The sequence below is a fragment of the Xenopus tropicalis genome, chromosome 7, assembly GCF_000004195.4.
Source record: "Xenopus tropicalis strain Nigerian chromosome 7, UCB_Xtro_10.0, whole genome shotgun sequence".
In the NCBI taxonomy this organism is placed as follows: Eukaryota; Metazoa; Chordata; class Amphibia; order Anura; family Pipidae; genus Xenopus; species Xenopus tropicalis.
The window spans coordinates 18928124-18948193 of record NC_030683.2 but is presented as its reverse complement, the minus strand read 5'-3'; the positions used below and the strand labels follow the sequence as shown (position 1 = coordinate 18948193).

At 41.9% G+C, this 20070-nt stretch overlaps 1 protein-coding gene across 1 annotated transcript; it reads left to right on the top strand.

Moving 5' to 3' along the window:
• Positions 1–4616: 4616 nt before the first annotated feature.
• Positions 4617–19820, top strand: LOC116412077 (deleted in malignant brain tumors 1 protein-like). Its single transcript, XM_031905497.1, has 15 exons — positions 4617–4684; positions 7798–7833; positions 8061–8084; positions 9214–9246; positions 9531–9575; positions 10119–10433; positions 11128–11160; positions 11424–11468; positions 12466–12619; positions 14075–14298; positions 14801–14942; positions 16521–16741; positions 16966–17141; positions 18584–18975; positions 19427–19820. Exons 1-15 carry the CDS (start codon positions 4618–4620, stop codon positions 19671–19673), a joined length of 2154 nt encoding a protein of 717 aa, XP_031761357.1. The 5' UTR covers position 4617; the 3' UTR covers positions 19674–19820.
• The last annotated feature ends 250 nt before the right edge of the window (positions 19821–20070 follow it).

Here is a 20070-nt window from a genome sequence, read left to right as displayed (position 1 = left end):
GCGGAGCAGGGTCCTAAGAACAGAAAAAACATGGCGGCTTGTGATGTTGCTCTGCTTAGCATTGACCAGGGAAATGTCAGATCAGATGACTCTTCTCTGTTCACAGCACTTTAGACTGCAAGTTCTTATTAGCAAGATCTTGAACAGTACTTATCCATGAAGATATTAATGCCCCCAATTTTCAGGCCATTAATAAGCAAAGCATATTCTTATATATTTTTAAATCTGTATTGTAACTACATTGTACCCAGGCTGTCTTCAAGTTTCAGTTCAGACCTGCACAACAGCATGAAATTAAACACTGCCATCTAGTGGCCTTTCTAAAACCACTTTAGTTACAGCTAATGGTTTCCAGATCTGCGTGGCCTTTAATGTGGCTATTTCTATTTCTATGGCACCATCACAACTGAAGGGCTTGGTACAAAATAAACTTTATGGATATACTTGCTGAGCTTTTTTTTCCAGACCCATTTTTTTCCATGAACCAGTGAAACAAAAACGATATGTTGTTTTTTTTCTGTGCATATGAACTCTACATGGCAGCAGGTCTGGGCTGGGAGTCAAAATAGGGAATATCGAGTATGGTTACTGAGCCTAAAAAACAGAAGCATTTACACATTAAATTTATGTAATCATCATATCACAATATAATTAATTCTTTTTAGTTTTATCCTCGTTCCCCACCAAGGGCTCAGGGCCAAAGACCTCCTTGTCCTACACCAGGGATCCCCAACCTTTTCTACTCATGAGACACACTCACATTTAAAAAGTGGCCAGTTCCTCTGGTTTGGATCTCTCTTGGGCCTGACCACCCTGGCACTGGACATACACATCCACATTCTGATCAGTAAAGGGGATAAAAGTGGAAGAGCATGACATCCCTAGTAGTACTAGCTAAGGGGCAGCAAGTAAAGCACCCACTGATGGGGATTATCGCTACAATGTATCCTTACACAATATTTTTTTAAACAGTAAGATGGGCAAGTTGACATGTGAAAAGCGTAAAGATATATATACACCATGTCCAGGTTACCAGGAACTTTAAATATTGGTAAAGCAATTTTGGGCAATGAAGTAGAAGTGCCAGAGGGTAAGACCCTTGTGGTTGATCCTGGTAGAACATGGGAAAGGTGCTGGAATGTAGGGTTCAAGGGAAGGAGTTTGGGATTTAGGGGACAGAATGGATCAGATAGACAAGTAGAGATATGATGGAGAGTGGAGACCTATAGATGTATGAGCTTCTGTATTACAGCTTCTAGAACAATAGGCTGGCTGAGGGATTGTCTGTAGGAGTTGGTATAAGCCATAATGATTATTTACACAAGCTTTAATAGCCCAAGTTTCTCAGTGTTAGAAAGTCTGCAGTTAAGAGGCTAAAATCTCTGCGTACAGGACAAAAGCCTGCTTTGTGCTACTGCATTAGGCACTTACCTATTTAGTTTGGCCGGGGCACCAGGTATAAATAAGCCGATCTTAGTTTCAGCTCAAGTGTTCACCTTTAGAATGAAGGAGGATCCAAAGTAGCAGAGCAAGTTAAACTAAATGATGGTTCTGTATAGAGCTGTAGTGCTCAGGATCTTTATTTTGTGCCATGTGGTGCCCATAGCTTCAGGTTGTTGTTGGGTTGTGTAGGACAACATCAGTGGCTCCAGGTTGCCTATGTGCTTACACGCCTAGCAACCGGCCCAGACTGTCAGTTTGAAAATTCTGCCAAATGCCAGAGGGGCTGCTGTAAGCTGCTATAAACCAATGCATTCTATAGGGGCAATGTATATTATGAATCTCATTCCAGGCCTGCCTAGAAATCTATGGCTGAGCATCATGGGGGACAGACATTAGGGAGAGAAGTTCAGCTGAGTTTGGGGCCATAGAATTGGTTGCACCCAGCTGCTTTACAAAGGAAGGGGCACGGAAACCCTATGTAATGCAGCCAGGTATCAGCAGTATGCTTCAGCAGAAGCATTGTGCAGAGATGGCAAATCCCTCTTTCTAATATACTGGAAACATGGCGCAGACCATTTCTTCACTGCCTGCCTTATTAGACTGAACTTCACATGCTTAAGGGTTGTTCTTAAAAAAAATATTTTTCTTTCCACCAATTAAATTCTGATCTGGGCCCACTGGTACCTTAAAAATCTTGCTCTAGTCTGCTGTTGGTGTTGCTTTGCCCTGGGCAGGCCCGGACTGGCAATCTGTGGGTTCTGGCAAATGCCAGAGGGGCTGCTGTAAGATGCCATAGACAGTCACTATTTATTGGGCCTATAGGGGGCTGTTTGGGCCTCTGTGTACTTGAAATGCCAGGGCCTATTATGAATCCCAGTCTGGATCTGGCCCTGGGAACCCAGTAGATAAGTAGGACAATACTGGGTTTGCCAGCAGTGTGTATGGAGGGGGTGGGAGAAACCCCTGGAATCCTACTTTAGGCAGTGCATTATTCAGAATGCCCAAAGGTGGGGAGCACTGGGGGATGCAAGGAATCGAGCGCACAGCTTCCTGGTGTAAATTGGGTTTGCTCCTTGCAGTGAGTATTGAATTGGGTGTGAAGCTCAGCCAGCTCACTACTGCTACAAATACAAGTTTTCCTTGTTTGGTTTTAAAAGCCCTAAAACTTAATTAATTTCTACAGGTTACCAGTGCAAACTTTGTATCTTTTATGTTATTACCCCCAAAACTCTCTCTATCACTTCCCAACAATTGGCTGTAGCTATTCTCACTTGTGTGATTGGGGCACTCACTTAATATAGGCCACTCATGGGCAGATCCAACCAGTCACCCTAAAGGCCAAGTCAGCGAAGACACTGGTCCTTCTTCTTCATCATTTGATCCTACTATTTATGTGCTTTGCTCAGTAGCCACAATCCCAGAGTGATGCATTTCTTTCAACCTGCCAGACTGTGGGGTCACATTGGGCAGTGATTGGCTAAAGTCTCTGGCATGGCAGACATTCCCTGCTTTTCTGTAGAACTCAGAGTTAACACTAATTCTAAAATATTACAATTATCTATGACCTTTGAAAGCAGAGACCTTTAGAAACCTTTAGGCAGTGCCAAGAGACACCGCTCTTCCTATAGCGAAGCCAAACGAATATAATCACAATTTACATGCACCTGTTAATGAATAATAGAAGGCTTAGAATATTCTAAAGAAATAATATTGTGTGTGATGGAGAAGTAGATATAGCATTGTGTGTGGTGCCAGGAAAAACACTGCTCTGAATACTAAATCCATTTTGCACTTGCATTGCTTTCTGTTGTATTAATCCTTATCGGTTTTGTTTCCCATTGCGGCATTACTAAATATGACTGTCGGTCTTTTACAAACTGGAGGCTCTTTATTCCTATAGACAACCACTTGGCTGCTGTTGTAGATGTAGATCCTTCTCTAACTCTGAATGGAAAATAGGAATGAAGTGCTTGATCCAACGGAAACTGTTTTGGGAAAGGAAAGCAGTAATGGGACACTATGACAGGCAAAGACACTAGCTGAGCAAATGGCTTCTCAGTTTGGCCACTCCAATGTTGATCGAAATTGAACTTATTCCAGAAGATGCTGTCCTTACTGAAGGATTTTCAAACCAGTCCCATTGTTATAGACATGAGCCCCACCATATATTGACTGGGGAGGCGGCTGTTTTGGCAGATAGTCTAGAAAAACTGTTGTGAGTGGTCAACAGACTATATTGACTAGTTATGGCCAGCTTCTGTGGGTCAGATACTGATGTCTATGGGGAGCATTTCAGAAAAATGTGACCCCTTATTTAAGGCATTGGCACTTGGGTTTTAGAGACCTTTACATGAAACTACCAGTGCCTCTCTTATCAGCAGTTCTTCTTGAGGGGCCGTGTGGTGTGATCTCCAGCGCATCTAGAAATGTGTCGGGGACTGATACATATGGAAACTATGGGTAATTAGGAGGTGTTGAACTGGGATCTCCTACCATTGAAAGCCCATAGTCAGGGTAACTGGCAAAGTGATTTAATAAAGTTGCTTAATCCTCCCCCTCCCCCGACACCTTGTCTACTACACAAGCTCCCCTTAATGTTTCTAATTCCCAACATAAAATGTCACCCTACGCCAGATATGCTGGGCTTCAACAATATGAACCTTACCCAATGCCCATATTTTGGTGCTTTGCTTTTGGCCCCAACCAAGCTTCAATAGGAGTGGGATGGGAATCAATAAACACCAAGTGGATGATATAGTGATCTCCCTGTCACCTCCTGGGGTTGAGTGAAGGGACCATAAAATCAAAACAAGGGCCCTTGGTTGAGAGGTTCCTCTCTTTCCCTTTGCTATGAGTTGCTTAATCCTAAAAACTAATATAGAACTCTGACTACCCATTTGATTTGTTGAAGAGTTCAGTAATAAAATGAATAAAATGTTTGACTTCTGCACCAATATATAGAGAAAGGGTGCTCGGCACCCATCAGACGCCTGATCCATCTGGCAGAAGCCCAGTATGTTTGTTTCTTTTTATGGCACTTAATAAAACAACCACATGCAAAGGATATTTCCCAGTGGCTGCAGAGTGCCAGCTTCCTGATTCCCTGAAGGTTATCGAGGGGAGAGACCTTTATAAAGAGTGAGATCCAGTTCCAGCTTATATTCAAGAGCCAACATGGCGCCAACTGGGATCCAAACCCTCTGTGTTCTGCTGCTTTCTTGTCCTCTTCTCTCTGAGATAGGTGAGTAGTCCTACTGCTTCTGCCTCTCAGCTGCAATGCAACTACTCCTAGCACTATAATATAAGCCTATTTACTTGGCTGTGGTGCAGAGGTTGGTGGAACCCAAAGTACTAGATGTCAGAAAAGCTCTGGAACCCTTATTCTCTGATTTCTATAGAAAAAAGGGAAAGTTGTGCTCACTGCTAAATTTTAAGCCTATAGGCAGGGGTGCAATGAGGCTGTGGCCACAGAATTCATACAGATAAAGACAAGAGCCCCTCTGCACTCCCCCATTATCAATATATATAGGACATTAAGACATTCTGTGCATTAAGCTGCCAAGCAATGCCCTCCCTTTTAAGCAAAATGTGGATTATTTGTCCATATATTGCAATATATTCAAACTGGCCAACTGTGTCACAGTCACCCCCAGTCTGGCCTGTCCTACACTCACTCACCCCCAGTCTGGCCAGTCCTACACTCACTCACCCCCAGTCTGGCCAGTCCTACACTCACTCACCCCCGGTCTGGCCAGTCCTACACTCACTCACCCCCAGTCTGGCCGGTCCTACACTCACTCACCCCCGGTCTGGCCTGTCCTACACTCACTCACCCCCGGTCTGGCCAGTCCTACACTCACTCACCCCCGGTCTGGCCAGTCCTACACTCACTCACCCCTGGTCTGGCCAGTCCTACACTCACTCACCCCCGGTCTGGCCAGTCCTACACTCACTCACCCCCGGTCTGGCCTGTCCTACATTCACTCACCCCCGGTCTGGCCTGTCCTACACTCACTCACCCCCGGTCTGGCCAGTCCTACACTCACTCACCCCCGGTCTGGCCAGTCCTACACTCACTCACCCCCAGTCTGGCCAGTCCTACACTCACTCACCCCCAGTCTGGCCAGTCCTACACTCACTCACCCCCGGTCTGGCCAGTCCTACACTCACTCACCCCCAGTCTGGCCAGTCCTACACTGACTTATATGATTCACTAAGAAATCTACTACTTCAATATATATTTAGCAAAGGGACTGAGTTTTACCTGCAACTTACTTGCTTTCAAGGTTAATAGTGTTTCTCTGGGCAGTTCTAGAGTATCCAGATCAATATTGTTTTTACCACAATAGCTAGGTTTATGCCTAATTAAATGTAATTATTATTATTATTATATGTATGTTTATTAATTTTATTTGGAAGCTTCTATGGCACATGAAATATCTGATCATTTGCAAAGCTATGGAGTCTGTGTGAGTCAGGGCTGACTGATAATAAGTTACCCATCAGAAAACTTAACTGAACCCAGTAAGCGCTGAGCCCGGCAGTAACCCACCTAACTATGGGCACTGAGGGATTCCTGGTTAGGTCTTATGCCACATGGGGCTGATTCTCGGCTTGAGGATAAAATCTGGCAGCGAATCAGCCCCTATGCTGGCATCAGCCTTTCCTTGTGCCATGTTCTCAACAACCCTTGCCTTCTGCCTTCATGTTTATGTGTGTTGGAGCAGCCATAGTGTGTGCCTTATCCTAGATATAGATTGGTAAGTATAGGTTTGTGGGTGCTGGGTTTACTTGGATGGGTTAAACTTGATGGACTCTGGTCTTTTTTTAACCCTATGTAACTATGTAAGTGTCAGCTCCCCAGTGCCCCCCTTATAGGAGCCACCCTCCGCCATGAATAGTTGTTGCAATGCCATTGTGTCCCCTCAGCTAAATAACGCAGAGAAGGAAAGTTCTGCGCACACAATAAGCTGCACACTGACACACTGATCTCTATTTAAGGGAAATAAATAAAAATGCTAATTAAAAATATTTTTTTCTGCTCCCCTTTAATGTCAAAGACCTACAATACAGGATGGGAAAGCAACAGATACAAATACGACTCTATAAATACAAATAAAGTGAAGAAAACTCATTATCCCTGTCTCCCCTCCCTTCTCTTCTACTCTCCACTTCAGTCTTCTTTCTCCCACCCAGCTTTGCTTCTATCTCATTGAGCCTTTCTCTCCCCCCACATAACATCCCTCCTTTATATCAGTGGCTTCCCTACACCGTGCCCCCCACACCCCCCCCTGCAAGCTAAGCCCATGGTCTGGCCCCTCCTTTTCCCCTGCCCCCCCTCCCCTATTTGTGGGGTACACTCGCTCTATAGTTGCCACTTGTTATTAACTGTCTCCTCTTTCTCCTTCAGTCAGATTTCTTATCCGTCCCCTCCCTTTCTCCTTTCTCTTTTGTTCTCTTGCTCTTATCTCTCTATCCTTTATTTTCTCTCCTCCTTTTCCCTCTGTATGTTCCCCTTCTGGCTTTAGTTCATATCCACATTCCTTTTTCAACTTCTGTGCTTGTATGACAAAACGTCATGTGAATTTTAGGGTTCAGATCCAGTTTGACCAGAATTCGGCCAAATCTGAATCCCAAACCCTGGATTCGGTGCATCCCTACTTCTTATTTTACCCTTACCATTCAATTGGTTTCCACCCTTAGTTACACTGTCCCACTCATTATTGTATATAATGGCATTACATGTACTAGTGCTCATAATTACTTATTTCATATTTAAATATTGAATTTAGGGGAAAAAAAACAATGTAATAAGTGGATAAAGCGCCCAAACCAGTGACCTTTTATGAAAGTACATTTGGCTCATTCTGTACTTCAGAAGAATAACTGCTGGACAGTTCCCACTGATGAGACCAACAAGCAGCTCCCTCTAGGGGCCCATGCCAGTATAGCAGAGAGAGTATGAAACACACTGACACTTATATGCAGGATATAAGAAGGTTGGCTGAACTTTTTTGATTAGTTAAATCTGTAAAAAACAAACAAAAAAACGAATTTACTTTTTAAGGTTCCACTCACTTTTTGGCCATTGCTTTTTTCTCCACAGCTCATGTGATTTTCCATTCATACATCGGAATGTTTGGAGACTTTCAAACTTGATCATTCCCATAATTGTAATAATGCGCTTATGGACCCAATTCCTTAATATGTTCCTTTACTCCGGTTCCTGCCTTTAAACTGAATTCCACCTACTTGTTGGTCAGGCGACATGCTGGTTCTGCAGACAAAAGAAAACCGAATTAACCTTTCCTTCTAAAGCTCAATAATGATAATCTTAATCTGTTCTTTCTTCAGATGCTTACCAGAGAACTACAGCATCTTCAGGAAACGGTAATTTACCCCTACAACACCCATAAAACGTATGCAAGTTGCAAAATTTGTAACAACAGCACCACCTGCTGGAAAAAATGTTTGGAAGGAAAAATCAGAACTGTTCCGATATTGTTCAACTCAGGAAAGAGATCTGATGCCCTTAATTAATAATGCATAAATAATACACCATTTAATATATTTTCAGTTTGGGTGTTACTGATCTATACATGGCCTTTATTTTCCAGATGCTTACCGGGCAACATCACCAGGTAACTGATGAAGCACCTTAAAATGACTACTAACCTTCTTGTTTGCCAATCATGTGAAAATTAACATTTTTAAACTCTAGCTGTTGAAATAATGGTGTTACCATGAGCGGTTCAGATGGTGACATTAACACATACATCAGGCCTTCAGAAACAGTTTGGGATTGTGATTCCTACTAATAAAGGGAGATAAAAAGCAAGTAAAATCCAAGAGTGGTGGGGGTGGGAGGCTGAGCTCCAGTGCTTCAGTTGCAGGGTTACTGTACAGCATTAACTCAAAGCTCCAAGCAAAGGTTCATTTTGAGGCTTATGTTTCCATGGATTTAACTGAGAACCTATTGTTTCTCCTACTCCCATGTAACTGGAGGAGTCCCAAGCCGGACTTGGATTTCTTACTATTGAGTGCTATTCTGATACCTACTGGGAGCTGCTATCTTGCTCCCTTCCCATTGTTCTGCTGATCGGCTGCTGGGAGGAGGGGGGGGGATATCACTCCAACTTGCAGCGCAGCAGTAAAGTGTGACTGAAGTTTATCAGAGCACAGATTACAATGCAGGATTATGCTGGGGAACTCTATTAACTGATGGGTTTTGAAAAAAAACATGTTTTCCCTTGTCAGTATTCCTTTAACTTTTATTATGATGTAAAGAATGCTATTCTGAAACAGCCCAATTTAACAGTGGTTTGAAAAAGAGACAGGAATATGAATAGAGGAGGGCCTAAATAGAAAGATAAGTAAAAAAAAAAAGTAACAATAACAATAAAACTGTAGCCTCACAGAGGAATCGTTTTTTGGCTGCCGGGGTCAGTGACCCCCATTTGAAAGTTGCAAAAAGTCCGAAGAGGAAGACAAATAATTCAAAAACGATAAAAAAAAATGAAGACCAATTGAAAAGTTGCTAGGAATAGGGACTGCAATGTTAATCAGATCTACCTGTGCCCCTCCAGTTCTGCTTCCTACTGTGGAATAGTTTTAAAAGAATGAACGGAACAAATCAATTTTGATTTGCATTTCTTTGAAGAAAATCTGATTGAATAAAGTCAATTTAAACTAAAAACCACTCTTTCTGACCCCAATTACCTGAACTGTGCATTTCTCTAACAGATAAAATGATAACTTTTATACTTTCAGAGCATTACCGGCTATACCCAGGAGCAGCAGCAGGTAAATGCACTCACTGTTCCTTATATATTGGGATTAAGTCTCTTCTCTACTGTTAGGAATTTTGCTGAACTGAATCTATAACTGGAGTCTATGGGAAAGTCTTGCTCGGGGCAGAGCATATTTGTACATATATATTCGGGCAAATTTGTCAAAAATAATAGTAAATTGTATGAGAAATGCTGTTTCTATAGATACCATTATGTTTGTTACTATTGTCTGTTCTTATTTATCCCGTCTGCTTCTTCTTCTGGATAAACTGATTTTGCCATTTATTTCTTTATCAGGTTCCACTGCCCAGACTCCTAGTCCCTCTGCATCATACAGTAATGGTACGTGTCTTATATTTCTATAAATCTCACTTTCCCTTTAGTAACTGAGGGAAGTCAAAGGCTGTTGATTTACTGAGTCATTATTGGTGCATACAGTTAGGGCACACACAAACCATACACTGGACATTAAGAGAGATCTTGACTCTAATTTGTGGCTAAAGCAGAAATCCTACCACACTGTAATATATTATCAAGACTTAAAAACATGCTGGGAGTTGTAGTCCAACAACGGCACCATGGTATTCTTAAAGAGAATGGAAACCTTCAAAATAAATGAATGAAAAATTGCTCAAAGTGCTCTTATGAGGACTCTTGTAATTTATATACATTATTAATGATACTTGCAGATTATTAGGGGAATAATTAAAGGATATATAAACTTTAAAAAAGAAAAAAATGTAAAATTGCTCAGAGGGCTTTTCTAAGCACTTGCACAATTCACATTATGTATTTATTTTTTTTTTTTTAATTAAGATTGACTGTAAATCAAAGAAATGCAGCGCTTGTGGCGACTGTCAGCTCCCGTTCCTCTCTCTGTTACAGGGCCCATGTACATGAGACTCGCGGGTGGAAGGAGCAGGTGTGAGGGGCGCGTGGAAATATTCCATAATGGAGCCTGGGGAACTGTGTGTGATGATCTGTGGGATGTGAGTGATGCCCAGGTGGTGTGTAGGTACTTTGGCTGCGGCAATGCCAGCTCAGCCGCTACTAATGCCCAGTTTGGCCAAGGGAGTGGCCCCATACTGTTGGATGATGTGCAGTGCCGGGGCAATGAGTATTATCTATGGGAATGCCCTCACTCTGGGCTGGCAAAGAGCAACTGCGGGCACAGCGAGGATGCGGGAGTCGTCTGCTCAGGTACAGAGAGCTGCCGGGGGGCGTATAGTCAGTACAACTTGGATAGGGGGGGTCTTTATAATAATTATTGCTTGTTAAATATAATGCAGTCATTTCGCACGTAGCTGAAAGTGCATTCTGTATATTACATCTTTTTTTATTTTATAAATTCCCAATTTACATTGAGCTCTGCCATTTGTGTCCCTCAGGGTGTTATACTGCACCCCCCAAAGTCATTATGTCAATCCTTACGTCAGCCATGGAGATAACTCTATTGGGCTTTGGGCTCCAGTCCTTAAGAAGGATATTAATGAGCCGGAGAGAGTGCAGAGACTGCAACTAAACTGGTTAAGGGGATGGAAGGGTTAAACTATGACGTTAGACTGTCAGGGTTGGGGTTGTTTTCTCTGGAAAAGAGGCGCTTGCGAGGGGACATGATTACTCTGTACAAGTACATTAGAGGGGATTATAGGCAGATGGGGGTGTCATAATAATAGTCATTTGTATAAATAATAAAAGTAGTAAGGGGGCAGGGTTGTTGGGGGAGGAGGAACTGCCATAGCTCTTCTGTTCTATCCTTTGGGGAGGGGGGCTGAATACTACAGACATTTCCAGCCACTCCCACTCTCTTTAGGGGTTTATAAAACTGCTCTCTCTGACCCCAATAACCTGAACTGTGCGTTTCTCTAACAAATGATAACTTTTATACTTTCAGAGCATTACCGGCTATACACAGGAGCAGCAGCAGGTAAATGCACTCACTGTTCCTTATATACTGGGATTAAGTCTCTTCTCTACTGTTATGAATTTTGCTGAACTGAATCTATAACTGGAGTCTATGGGAAAGTCTTGCTCGGGGCAGAGCATATTTGTACATATATATTCGGGCAAATTTGTCAAAAATAATAGTAAATTGTATGAGAAATGCTGTTTCTATAGGTACCATGAGGTTTGTTTGTATTGTCTGTTCCTAAACTGATAAACTGATTTTGCCATTTATTTCTTTATCAGGTTCCACTGCCCAGACTCCTAGTTCCCCTGCATCATACAGTAATGGTACGTGTCTTATATTTCTCTAATTCTCACTTTCCCTTTAGTAACTGAGGGAAGTCAAAGCCCGTTGATTTACTGAGTCATTATTGGTGCATACAGTTAGGGCACACACAAACCATACCCTGCATAATAAGAGAGATCTTGACTCTAAATTGTGGCTAAAGCAGGAATCCTACCACACTGTAATATATTATCAAGGCGTAAAACATGCTGGGAGCTGTAGTCCAACAACATCACCGTGGTATTACAAAAGAAAAAAATGTAAAATTGCTCAGGGGGCTTTTCTAAGCACTTGCACAATTCACATTATGTATTTATTTTAGTTTCAGAGCAATTTTTTATTAACCGGTCATCGTTTCAGAAACCTTTCGCTGTTAACCTGAACCACGAGGGAAGAGCCGGCTTTCTCATTTCAATTTACTTGGGGCGATTACAATGATAGCGAAGGGCAAGGAATTGTTAAGGAGATTTATCGCCCGCGGTGGTGAATTTTTAATGCTACAAATCTCCCTGTGTGTCATTTTACCCTTAACGATTATTGACAAAGTCACGTGCAAAGTGGTACAAATGAGCAATAAATAAATAAATTGGCAATAAATGCAACATGGCGAATTGCGTCCAAATTTTGCAAGATGTAATGCTTTGGTAAATGCAAAACGCTGGGTTTTCAATAAAGTACTTCTCCTGAATAAAACAAGTGTTATTATTATTATTACAAACTGTGCCCAGGTATTCCCATGATACAACGGTACGTGTGATGTATTTACGTTATTGCATTTTACTTCCCTGCTTCTTCCTTCCCATATTTTGGATAGAGACCTGCCAATTTGCAAAGTTCTTTCATTATAGACCATTTCATATCTGGGTGAGAGGTCCCTTTTAAGAAAAAATATAAAGCAACTGCAACTGTTGTGTGTGCTGGGTTTACTTGGAAGGGTTGAACTTGATGGACTCTGGTCTTTTTTCAACCCTATGTAACTACCATCCCTTTATATTCCAGAAACCAGTTTTCGTTGTGGAGATTTATTGACTCTGCCGAGCGGTATGATATCGAGTCCCTTCTACCCACACTACAATGTGCCTAATGCTGTTTGTAAATGGAATATAATCACGGCACCGAATACGCAGGTGAAACTTCAGATCTTTTATCAACAGTAAGTATCCTGTCATTGTAAAGGTGAAATCATGGGGGGCACATGGGGAGAGACAGCAAAAAATGCTTGAGCCCTCTCAAAAAATGACACCTCCCAGTATTAGCGGCAACCCAGCGGCTCCCAGTATTAGCGCCAACCAGTTCCATCTTGTTCTACATTTTGAATGGCTGTTCCCTTTTCTAATATTTAAATGGAAAAAAGTAGGTTGCAATCCCGACAATTTCACAGTAAGCCCCGCCCCTTGTGCCCTATACACGAGGAAATGGCTGTGGGTTGCTAGACTTGGGCAGACTTTGCGCCTTTGATTGCATTATATGGCCTAGTGCAGTACAGCTCAACAGCTATGAATTAGAACTAGATATGAAATGGCACATACTATACATACACCAGTATGGAAGCCCCTTCAATACAGTCCCCTTCCACATATAATTTATCAGTGCCTTTTCTACTTCACTCCAGGTATCGTCTCCCGATCTATTATAGTGTGGGAGTGGTGCTATTTGTAGGAGTTGGACATAGACAACAGGGGCATCTCTAGGTCCTAGACAGGATGACTAGATGATAACAGATACAGTGGAGCAAGATGGCAGCAGTAGGACAATATGGTGGCGGTAGTGCAGCAACATTTTAACAATTACACTTTATATCATTGTTGCCTAATTTGCAAACCTTCACCTCAAATCACTCAAAGTAGCTCTGTCCTCCCAATGGCCCTTCAGTTGTTGTTGTTGTTCTACTGTTCTCACCGGAGGGATGGCATTTCGGGGACCTTAGGCTCTCAAAAACCACAAAACTCACCAAAAATGAATTAAGAAAAAAAAACAAGATCTTATTGCCTTCCGCATTTCACGCTTCACGAGCACAGGAAATGGCTCTTTTTACAGACAGCTACCAATCAAAACACAGATATAAAAAAGGTCTAAAAAAAGAAAACGTACTCTTGTCTATGTCTCTTTTAGAGAGTACTTCTTCTCTTTCAGACTTTTTTTCATGTGTGTCTTTATTGGTAGCTGTCTGTATAAATAGCCATTGGAGCATGAAACACGTAAAGCAATCGAAATGTTGCTCCAATAAAGGTTTTTTCTCTTTAATTTATTTTTTTGGTGACTTTTCTATTTTTCAAGTGCCTAACTCCCTTTTTGCTGTTGATGTATACTGAAGAATACCCCTGCCACCATCAGGCAATCCTTGGACTAGAGAAAGCTCAACCGGCCCAATGTATTGTGCTAATAGGTTTAATAGGTTCCTACTGACTAATGGGAACGTGATGAGGTCTGAAAGAGAAAGAAAACGATTGGGAGGGGTTTTACCATTGATTCCCCTCTTCAGCCCCTGTCCAAACTGTGTGATAGGGGAGCCCATATATCCTTCTGTAATTAAGACCATTCATCTTATTTATTACATACAGTTTGACCAGTGTATTCTATAACTATTTCTTTTGTCTTTCAATAACAGTCTGAAATATTCCAGCAACTGTTCCTCTGACTCCGTGGCGGTATATGACGGACTTTTAGATTACTCCCCTCTCCTGGGGCAGATGTGCAGTGGGAATGGAAGTCAGATTTTCTTCTCTTCCTCTAACGTCATGGCAGTTGTGTTTAGAAGCGGCAGTGTCATTCAGAAAGGCGGCTTTATTGCCTATTATACAACAGTGCCAAAAACCATCAACAACATGCCAGGTACCTTAGAACATAAATCACTAGTCCAGGAGCCCAAAGTAGTGCAGCATGGTGGATTTGATGAAATGCTATAATAACTGCATACAACTGTTGCTGTTCGGCCCAGACTGGCAATTTGTGGGTTCTGGCAAATGCCAGAGGGGCTGCTGTAAGATGCCATAGACAGTCACTATTTATTGGGCCTATAGGGGGCTGTTTGGGTCTCTGTGTACTTGGAATGCCAGGGACTATTTTGAATCCCAGTCCAGACCTGGGTGCTGTCACTTTAACCCTACAAATAATGATCCAGTCAAATCATTAATAATGACCCAACATGGTGATCCAAGAAAGTACTGGTCCTGTCCCAACACAATAAAAAGTGGCTTTGTGTACTGTAACATGGTGAGACAAGGCCAATGTCCCTGAACTGCATGAACTTGTCCATTTGACGCTAAAGCCCCACAAGACTCATTACCCCTTAAATAAATAAACAATTCAATATAAGTCCTGTCTCTTTTTGCAGTGGATTGTGGAGGAATTCTGACCAATAATGCAGGATTCATTTCATACCCTCTCAACCGAGCTTCAAACGGATCCTCTTACTGTGTCTGGTACATCAATGTGTTCAACAATCACAAAATTAACCTGTTTTTTAGAGAATTTCGGTGAGTATTAAATACTTATTCTTTCGAGTGTTACTGAAAAGGAAATCAGTGGTTCATGAAGTGGAGCAAAATAAACTTGTTTAAGTGATACCAGTATGAGCGGGATCCTGCTATGGACACTGCTAGATGGGCCTTATGGGTGATGTATCAGAAATATCCAGTAGGGATGCACCAAATCCAGGATTCGGTTTGGGATTCGGCCAAGATTTTCGGCAGGATTCGGTTAAATCCACAGTCCTGGCGGAACCGAATCCAAATCCTAAAAATCACGTGACTTTTTGTCATGTTAACACGGAAGTTGAAAGCGTGTGGCGACATTTAACCCTTCCAAAACCTAATTAGGATACGCTAATTAGGATTCAGATTCCGTTCGGTATTTTGCCAAATCCGTTACAAAGGATTCAGGGGTTCGGGCGAATCTTAAAAAGTAAATTCGGTGCATCCCTAATATCCAGCCACGTTGTTAGAAAGGATGATAGATGATAATGGCCTGAAGAGAATCAGCTGAAGCCAGGAATTCCAAGGGATTAGTGATGGGCAAAATTATTCGGCAGGCATGAATCCGTGTTTCGCCATTGGCGGATTTTTTTTGTGAAACAGACGACAAAATTCAGCAACAAAATATTGTTGCACGTGTCAAAAAAATGATGTGCATCAGAATAAATTGCAGCGTACGTCGCATCATTTTTGCCTTTTTGCTAATCTTTTGCAACATTCACTCATTTTTCGGCAAAGCGAAACGCGACAGATTCGCTCAACACTACAAGGGATCTGCAGTTTCATATTGACTTTATTCACATTCTGACTCAGTAACAGTTACAGCTGTCAGTAGTAATGTTTATTGTCTACTAATGGGCTTATTTATCAGTTTTTGAGTTTGTTTTTCTAAATCAAATAAACTCACATATCGAACACTTGCTTTTTTATTAATAGGAAAAATCCGTTCAAATAAAAGACTTAAATACCTCGAATTTTTCGAGTTTACAAACTTCGAAAAGTTGAATTCGTGATCAGGAAAAGAAATCAAACTTGAACGTTGGTCTTGTGTCAGTTATAAAATGCAATGGGCTTTATCCTTATTCATTTATGATATTCATAAATACTGTTCTGCCTTAGGAAAACCTTATATTAACAACTCGCAAAAGAGTTTCCCATCATGCATGTGTTTTCTGTCAGCATCTCTAATGACATTCTCCCAGTGATGGCCAATGGGAGGGTAGGCAATATGGCTGCCTCAGAGACAATAGCCGGTTAGGTAAGGATAAAAGTGCAGACTGAGCCAGTAACACACTGAATGTGTAGCAAACAACAGCAGGACCAGTAAGTATCACACTTTGGTGCCTTGTGTTTGACCAACTAATTCAATAACCAATGATTAATTGACATAAGCAGGCCCCTTTGAATTGCCCCTCTGTATTGATGATGTCATGGCAACCAAGAGCCATTCAGATATGACCACAGCTTCCATATCCAACTTAACAGCCTTTGACTGCCAGGGCCATGCTGGGAGTTATGTTTCAACAACATTCATGTAGGTCTTTGTTGATGTACATATCATTTTATCTGCTCTTTCTCTAGAATGTCTTATCCATCACAATGTAACTCTTCCTTCGTGGCTGTGTACGATGGAACGCCGCTTGGGTCTCAGTTACTGGGAAACCTTTGTGAGACCCCTGGACGACGCTTCGTTTCTTCCTCAAACGCCCTGACCATTGTTTATTCCGGCGGTGGCTTTTTAAGTGGCCACGAGGTGGTGTTCAGTGCATCATACAACGCCCAACCCAACTCTAACCAAAATGGTACAAAGCTTCTGTAACATTTAATACCCACTTACCAGCCTATAAATAAGAACTATAACCTTTCCAACAGGTTCTAAACCATGGGGTTGCCCCATTCAAGCCATGTACATACAATACATTGTGGGTACAAATATGGCAGACGTTTGAACTTGTTTGGTAAATGAGCCCTTTGGACTGTTTTGCACTGCGACTTACTGACACGTATTTACCTTTGTTCTTTCTAGTGACACTTGCGTGCTCCTCTGACCATATGGTAGCTCGAGTGTCTCTTTCATATCTGCAATCGCTCGGTCACTCTGCTAACGATGTTTTTCTCAATGACCCAATGTGCCGCCCTCGTACCTGGAGTAATTGGGTGGAATTCAACATTCCCTACAAGAGATGTCGAACAGTGCAACAGGTAGGAACATGGAAGTCTTGGGCAACTGTATGAGACAGACAGATAGATTGGAAGAGGTAAGAAAGAAGATGAAGGCCACTAAGTCATTATAAAAGAAATAAAGGAGAATAATCATTGGGGGAAAGGGCAAAACCCTATTTTTGGAAAAAATATTGTAGATAGTCTAGACACAGGGAGTCATTTATAATGACTGTGCAATTATGCACCTGGGCAGTAACCTATAGCAACCAATCAGTGATTAGCCTTTTTCATCCAGCTGCTGGCTGGGTAATGAAAGCAAATACCTGATTGGTTGCCATGGGTTACTGCCCAGATGCAAATTAGCCCTGTCTTATTAATGACCTCCATTGTCATTTAAGCACAGTTGGGGTTTTACAAGCTGAAGGACACTTTACATCAGGTAGGAACTGAAAACCCTTGTAGGAAACCCAGGGAAAAAACAAATAGGATGAAAATGTAAATATTAGTGGGGATAGAAAAGTGAGGTGAAGAGAGGATGGGAGGGCTCTAAGAATGAAGGGCATCGGTTTGGAGAAGAGGTAGATAATGAGAATGGCGTTAGAGTATTGGAGAGGAGCAATGAGATTTGTTTTGGAGCACTAAGACCTTTGCCCCCACCAGGGGCTTCATAAATGACCTTTTGGTGAGTGGGGCACAGAATCAAAGGCTACACATGAACTATAATCATTAGAATATTAATATAGGATGGGATACATTGCCAAGATGACAGATGGTACTGTACTGCCTAGCAATTAGGTGCTGTATAACTACATTACTTTCCATGTACCTCCTGGTTTACAGAAGAATGAGAGTGTGTGTGGGCTGCGTGTAATACGCGTAAGGCACTACAAACTGGCAAACTGAGTAACAACTCCCTGCAACTCCCAGCTTCTGTACCAGGAATGTTTCCTTTAGCTCTGCTCATGCTGGTGAATATCAGACTCTCAAACCTAGAGCAACTATCACAATAACTAGCTGGCCACTATCTAAACCCTAACTAGGCTTGCCACGTACTCAGGACTCTAGCCTGTATCCATCTCCCCGGTGAGGTCCCAAGAAAGACCCCAAGCACATGGGTGCTCTCCCTTTTATAGAATTACACTCGGAAAAGGAAGGAGTTTCCACATCTAAACTTCAGGACCACACTTAGTCCTTAAACTTTCAGGGTCACTACAAGTAAGTTAGGGGATTAATACAGGTAAAAGAGGGGTTGTGGGGCAGAAGCCATGGATTTAATAGGCAGTGGGTGAAGACAGAAATAGGAGTTCCCAAAATGCCCATGGTAGGCAATGACAAATCATTAAGTGCCCAACAGATACCTATGCTAAGACCTAGAGCTTATAGTGATCCACAAGCACAGCCCGTGTAACCTTCTTAATTTGGTCCCAATGTACCCCAATATTGCAATGCTGATCTCTCATATACTTCTGTTTCATCTGCAGGTAGAAAGGGACACCATCAGTTACACTAACACCCTGGCTGCCCACCCACCTAAAGGAGAAGTCATCTCGAACATCAATCAAATTAACTTGTCTCTGAAATGTCAAATGTACCAAAACACCATAGCCGAAGTAATGTACCAATCAAATGACACTATAGGGAATACTTTAACTCAGTATGGCTTCTTCCATGGCTCTCTGGTCTTCCACCAGTCTCCTACTTTCACCAGCCCAGTGTACCGTGTCCCATACAATGTGAAGCTCAATCAGGACTTGTACCTTCAAGCCAAGTTGGAGACCACGGACCAGACCCTTGTGTTATTCGTTGAATCGTGCGTGGCTTCTACCAACCCCTTCAACTTCCAAGGAACTGTCTACCATATAATAAACAACGGGTAAATGGAACACTATACTTACTTTCTGCTGAAACTCCCAGATTTTAGTCTTCTCTTTTGAGCCTTTATATCTGCATTATTCAGAGCCAAAAGGTCTCTTGAAACTGACCAGCCACAACAGGAACCAAGGCCACATTTTTATCCCTTGCCAAAGATCACAAATCCTATAGTGCTTTCAAGTAACCAGATGACAGTTATGTACATTTTATGTTTTCAGTAAATTCTTCTTTGATCTAGATTTGCAGTATAAAGGGCAAGTAAAGGGTTTAATGGGCAGATGAAAGAGGAAAGGAAAATGAGGAATAGTGAGTAGTAATACAAGCACAATAAAGGAATGCCGTACCCAGCCAACATGTAACCTTCTCCCTTGTAAATCCCATGCATACAGCATTATAATTCCTGTATAAATGTCCTTATTACTTACTAATGTTGCCTTTTCTTACCATTCCAGGTGCAGCAGAGTCAGTGGATATAAAAAATACCCATCGCCCTCTTCAAACATTGTTCGTTTTGGCTTCAAAGCTTTCAGCTTTCTTGAAAAATACTCCAGTGTCTTTCTGAAATGTAAATTAGTTGTGTGTATGCCCAATGTGTACCCGTCCCGCTGCTCCCAAGGCTGCATCACAAGGAGAAAGAGAGAGGCCAATGAGTCCCACGCGGAGCTCGACGTGGTAGCAGGGCCACTGAAAGTGGTTTAACAGTAACCAGCGGTCCGGCTAGTGGTTTCTAAACTATGTTGATTTATTTCTACTTATAAGAATGCAAAACAATCAGTTTGGGATTTGCCCATATCCCAACCCTTTCTCTACAATCCGGATAGGAATAAATATTTAGGGGGTAATTTATCAACGTTTGAGTTTGATTTTTTTTCACGATTCAAGTTCAACTCGATTTCGAATTATATTTCAAAAACTCGAATGTCTGGTATTTGCAAAGTGCAAAAAAACCCAAAAAATTGAATGTACAAATTTGCCATCTAAAAGCTTGCGAGTTTCTATAGAAGTCAATGGGAGTTGTCCTAGGCAAAGTCAAGCCATATTCTCAAACTCAATTTTTTTCCATGTTAATAAATAAGTGAGCATTCGATATGCGAGT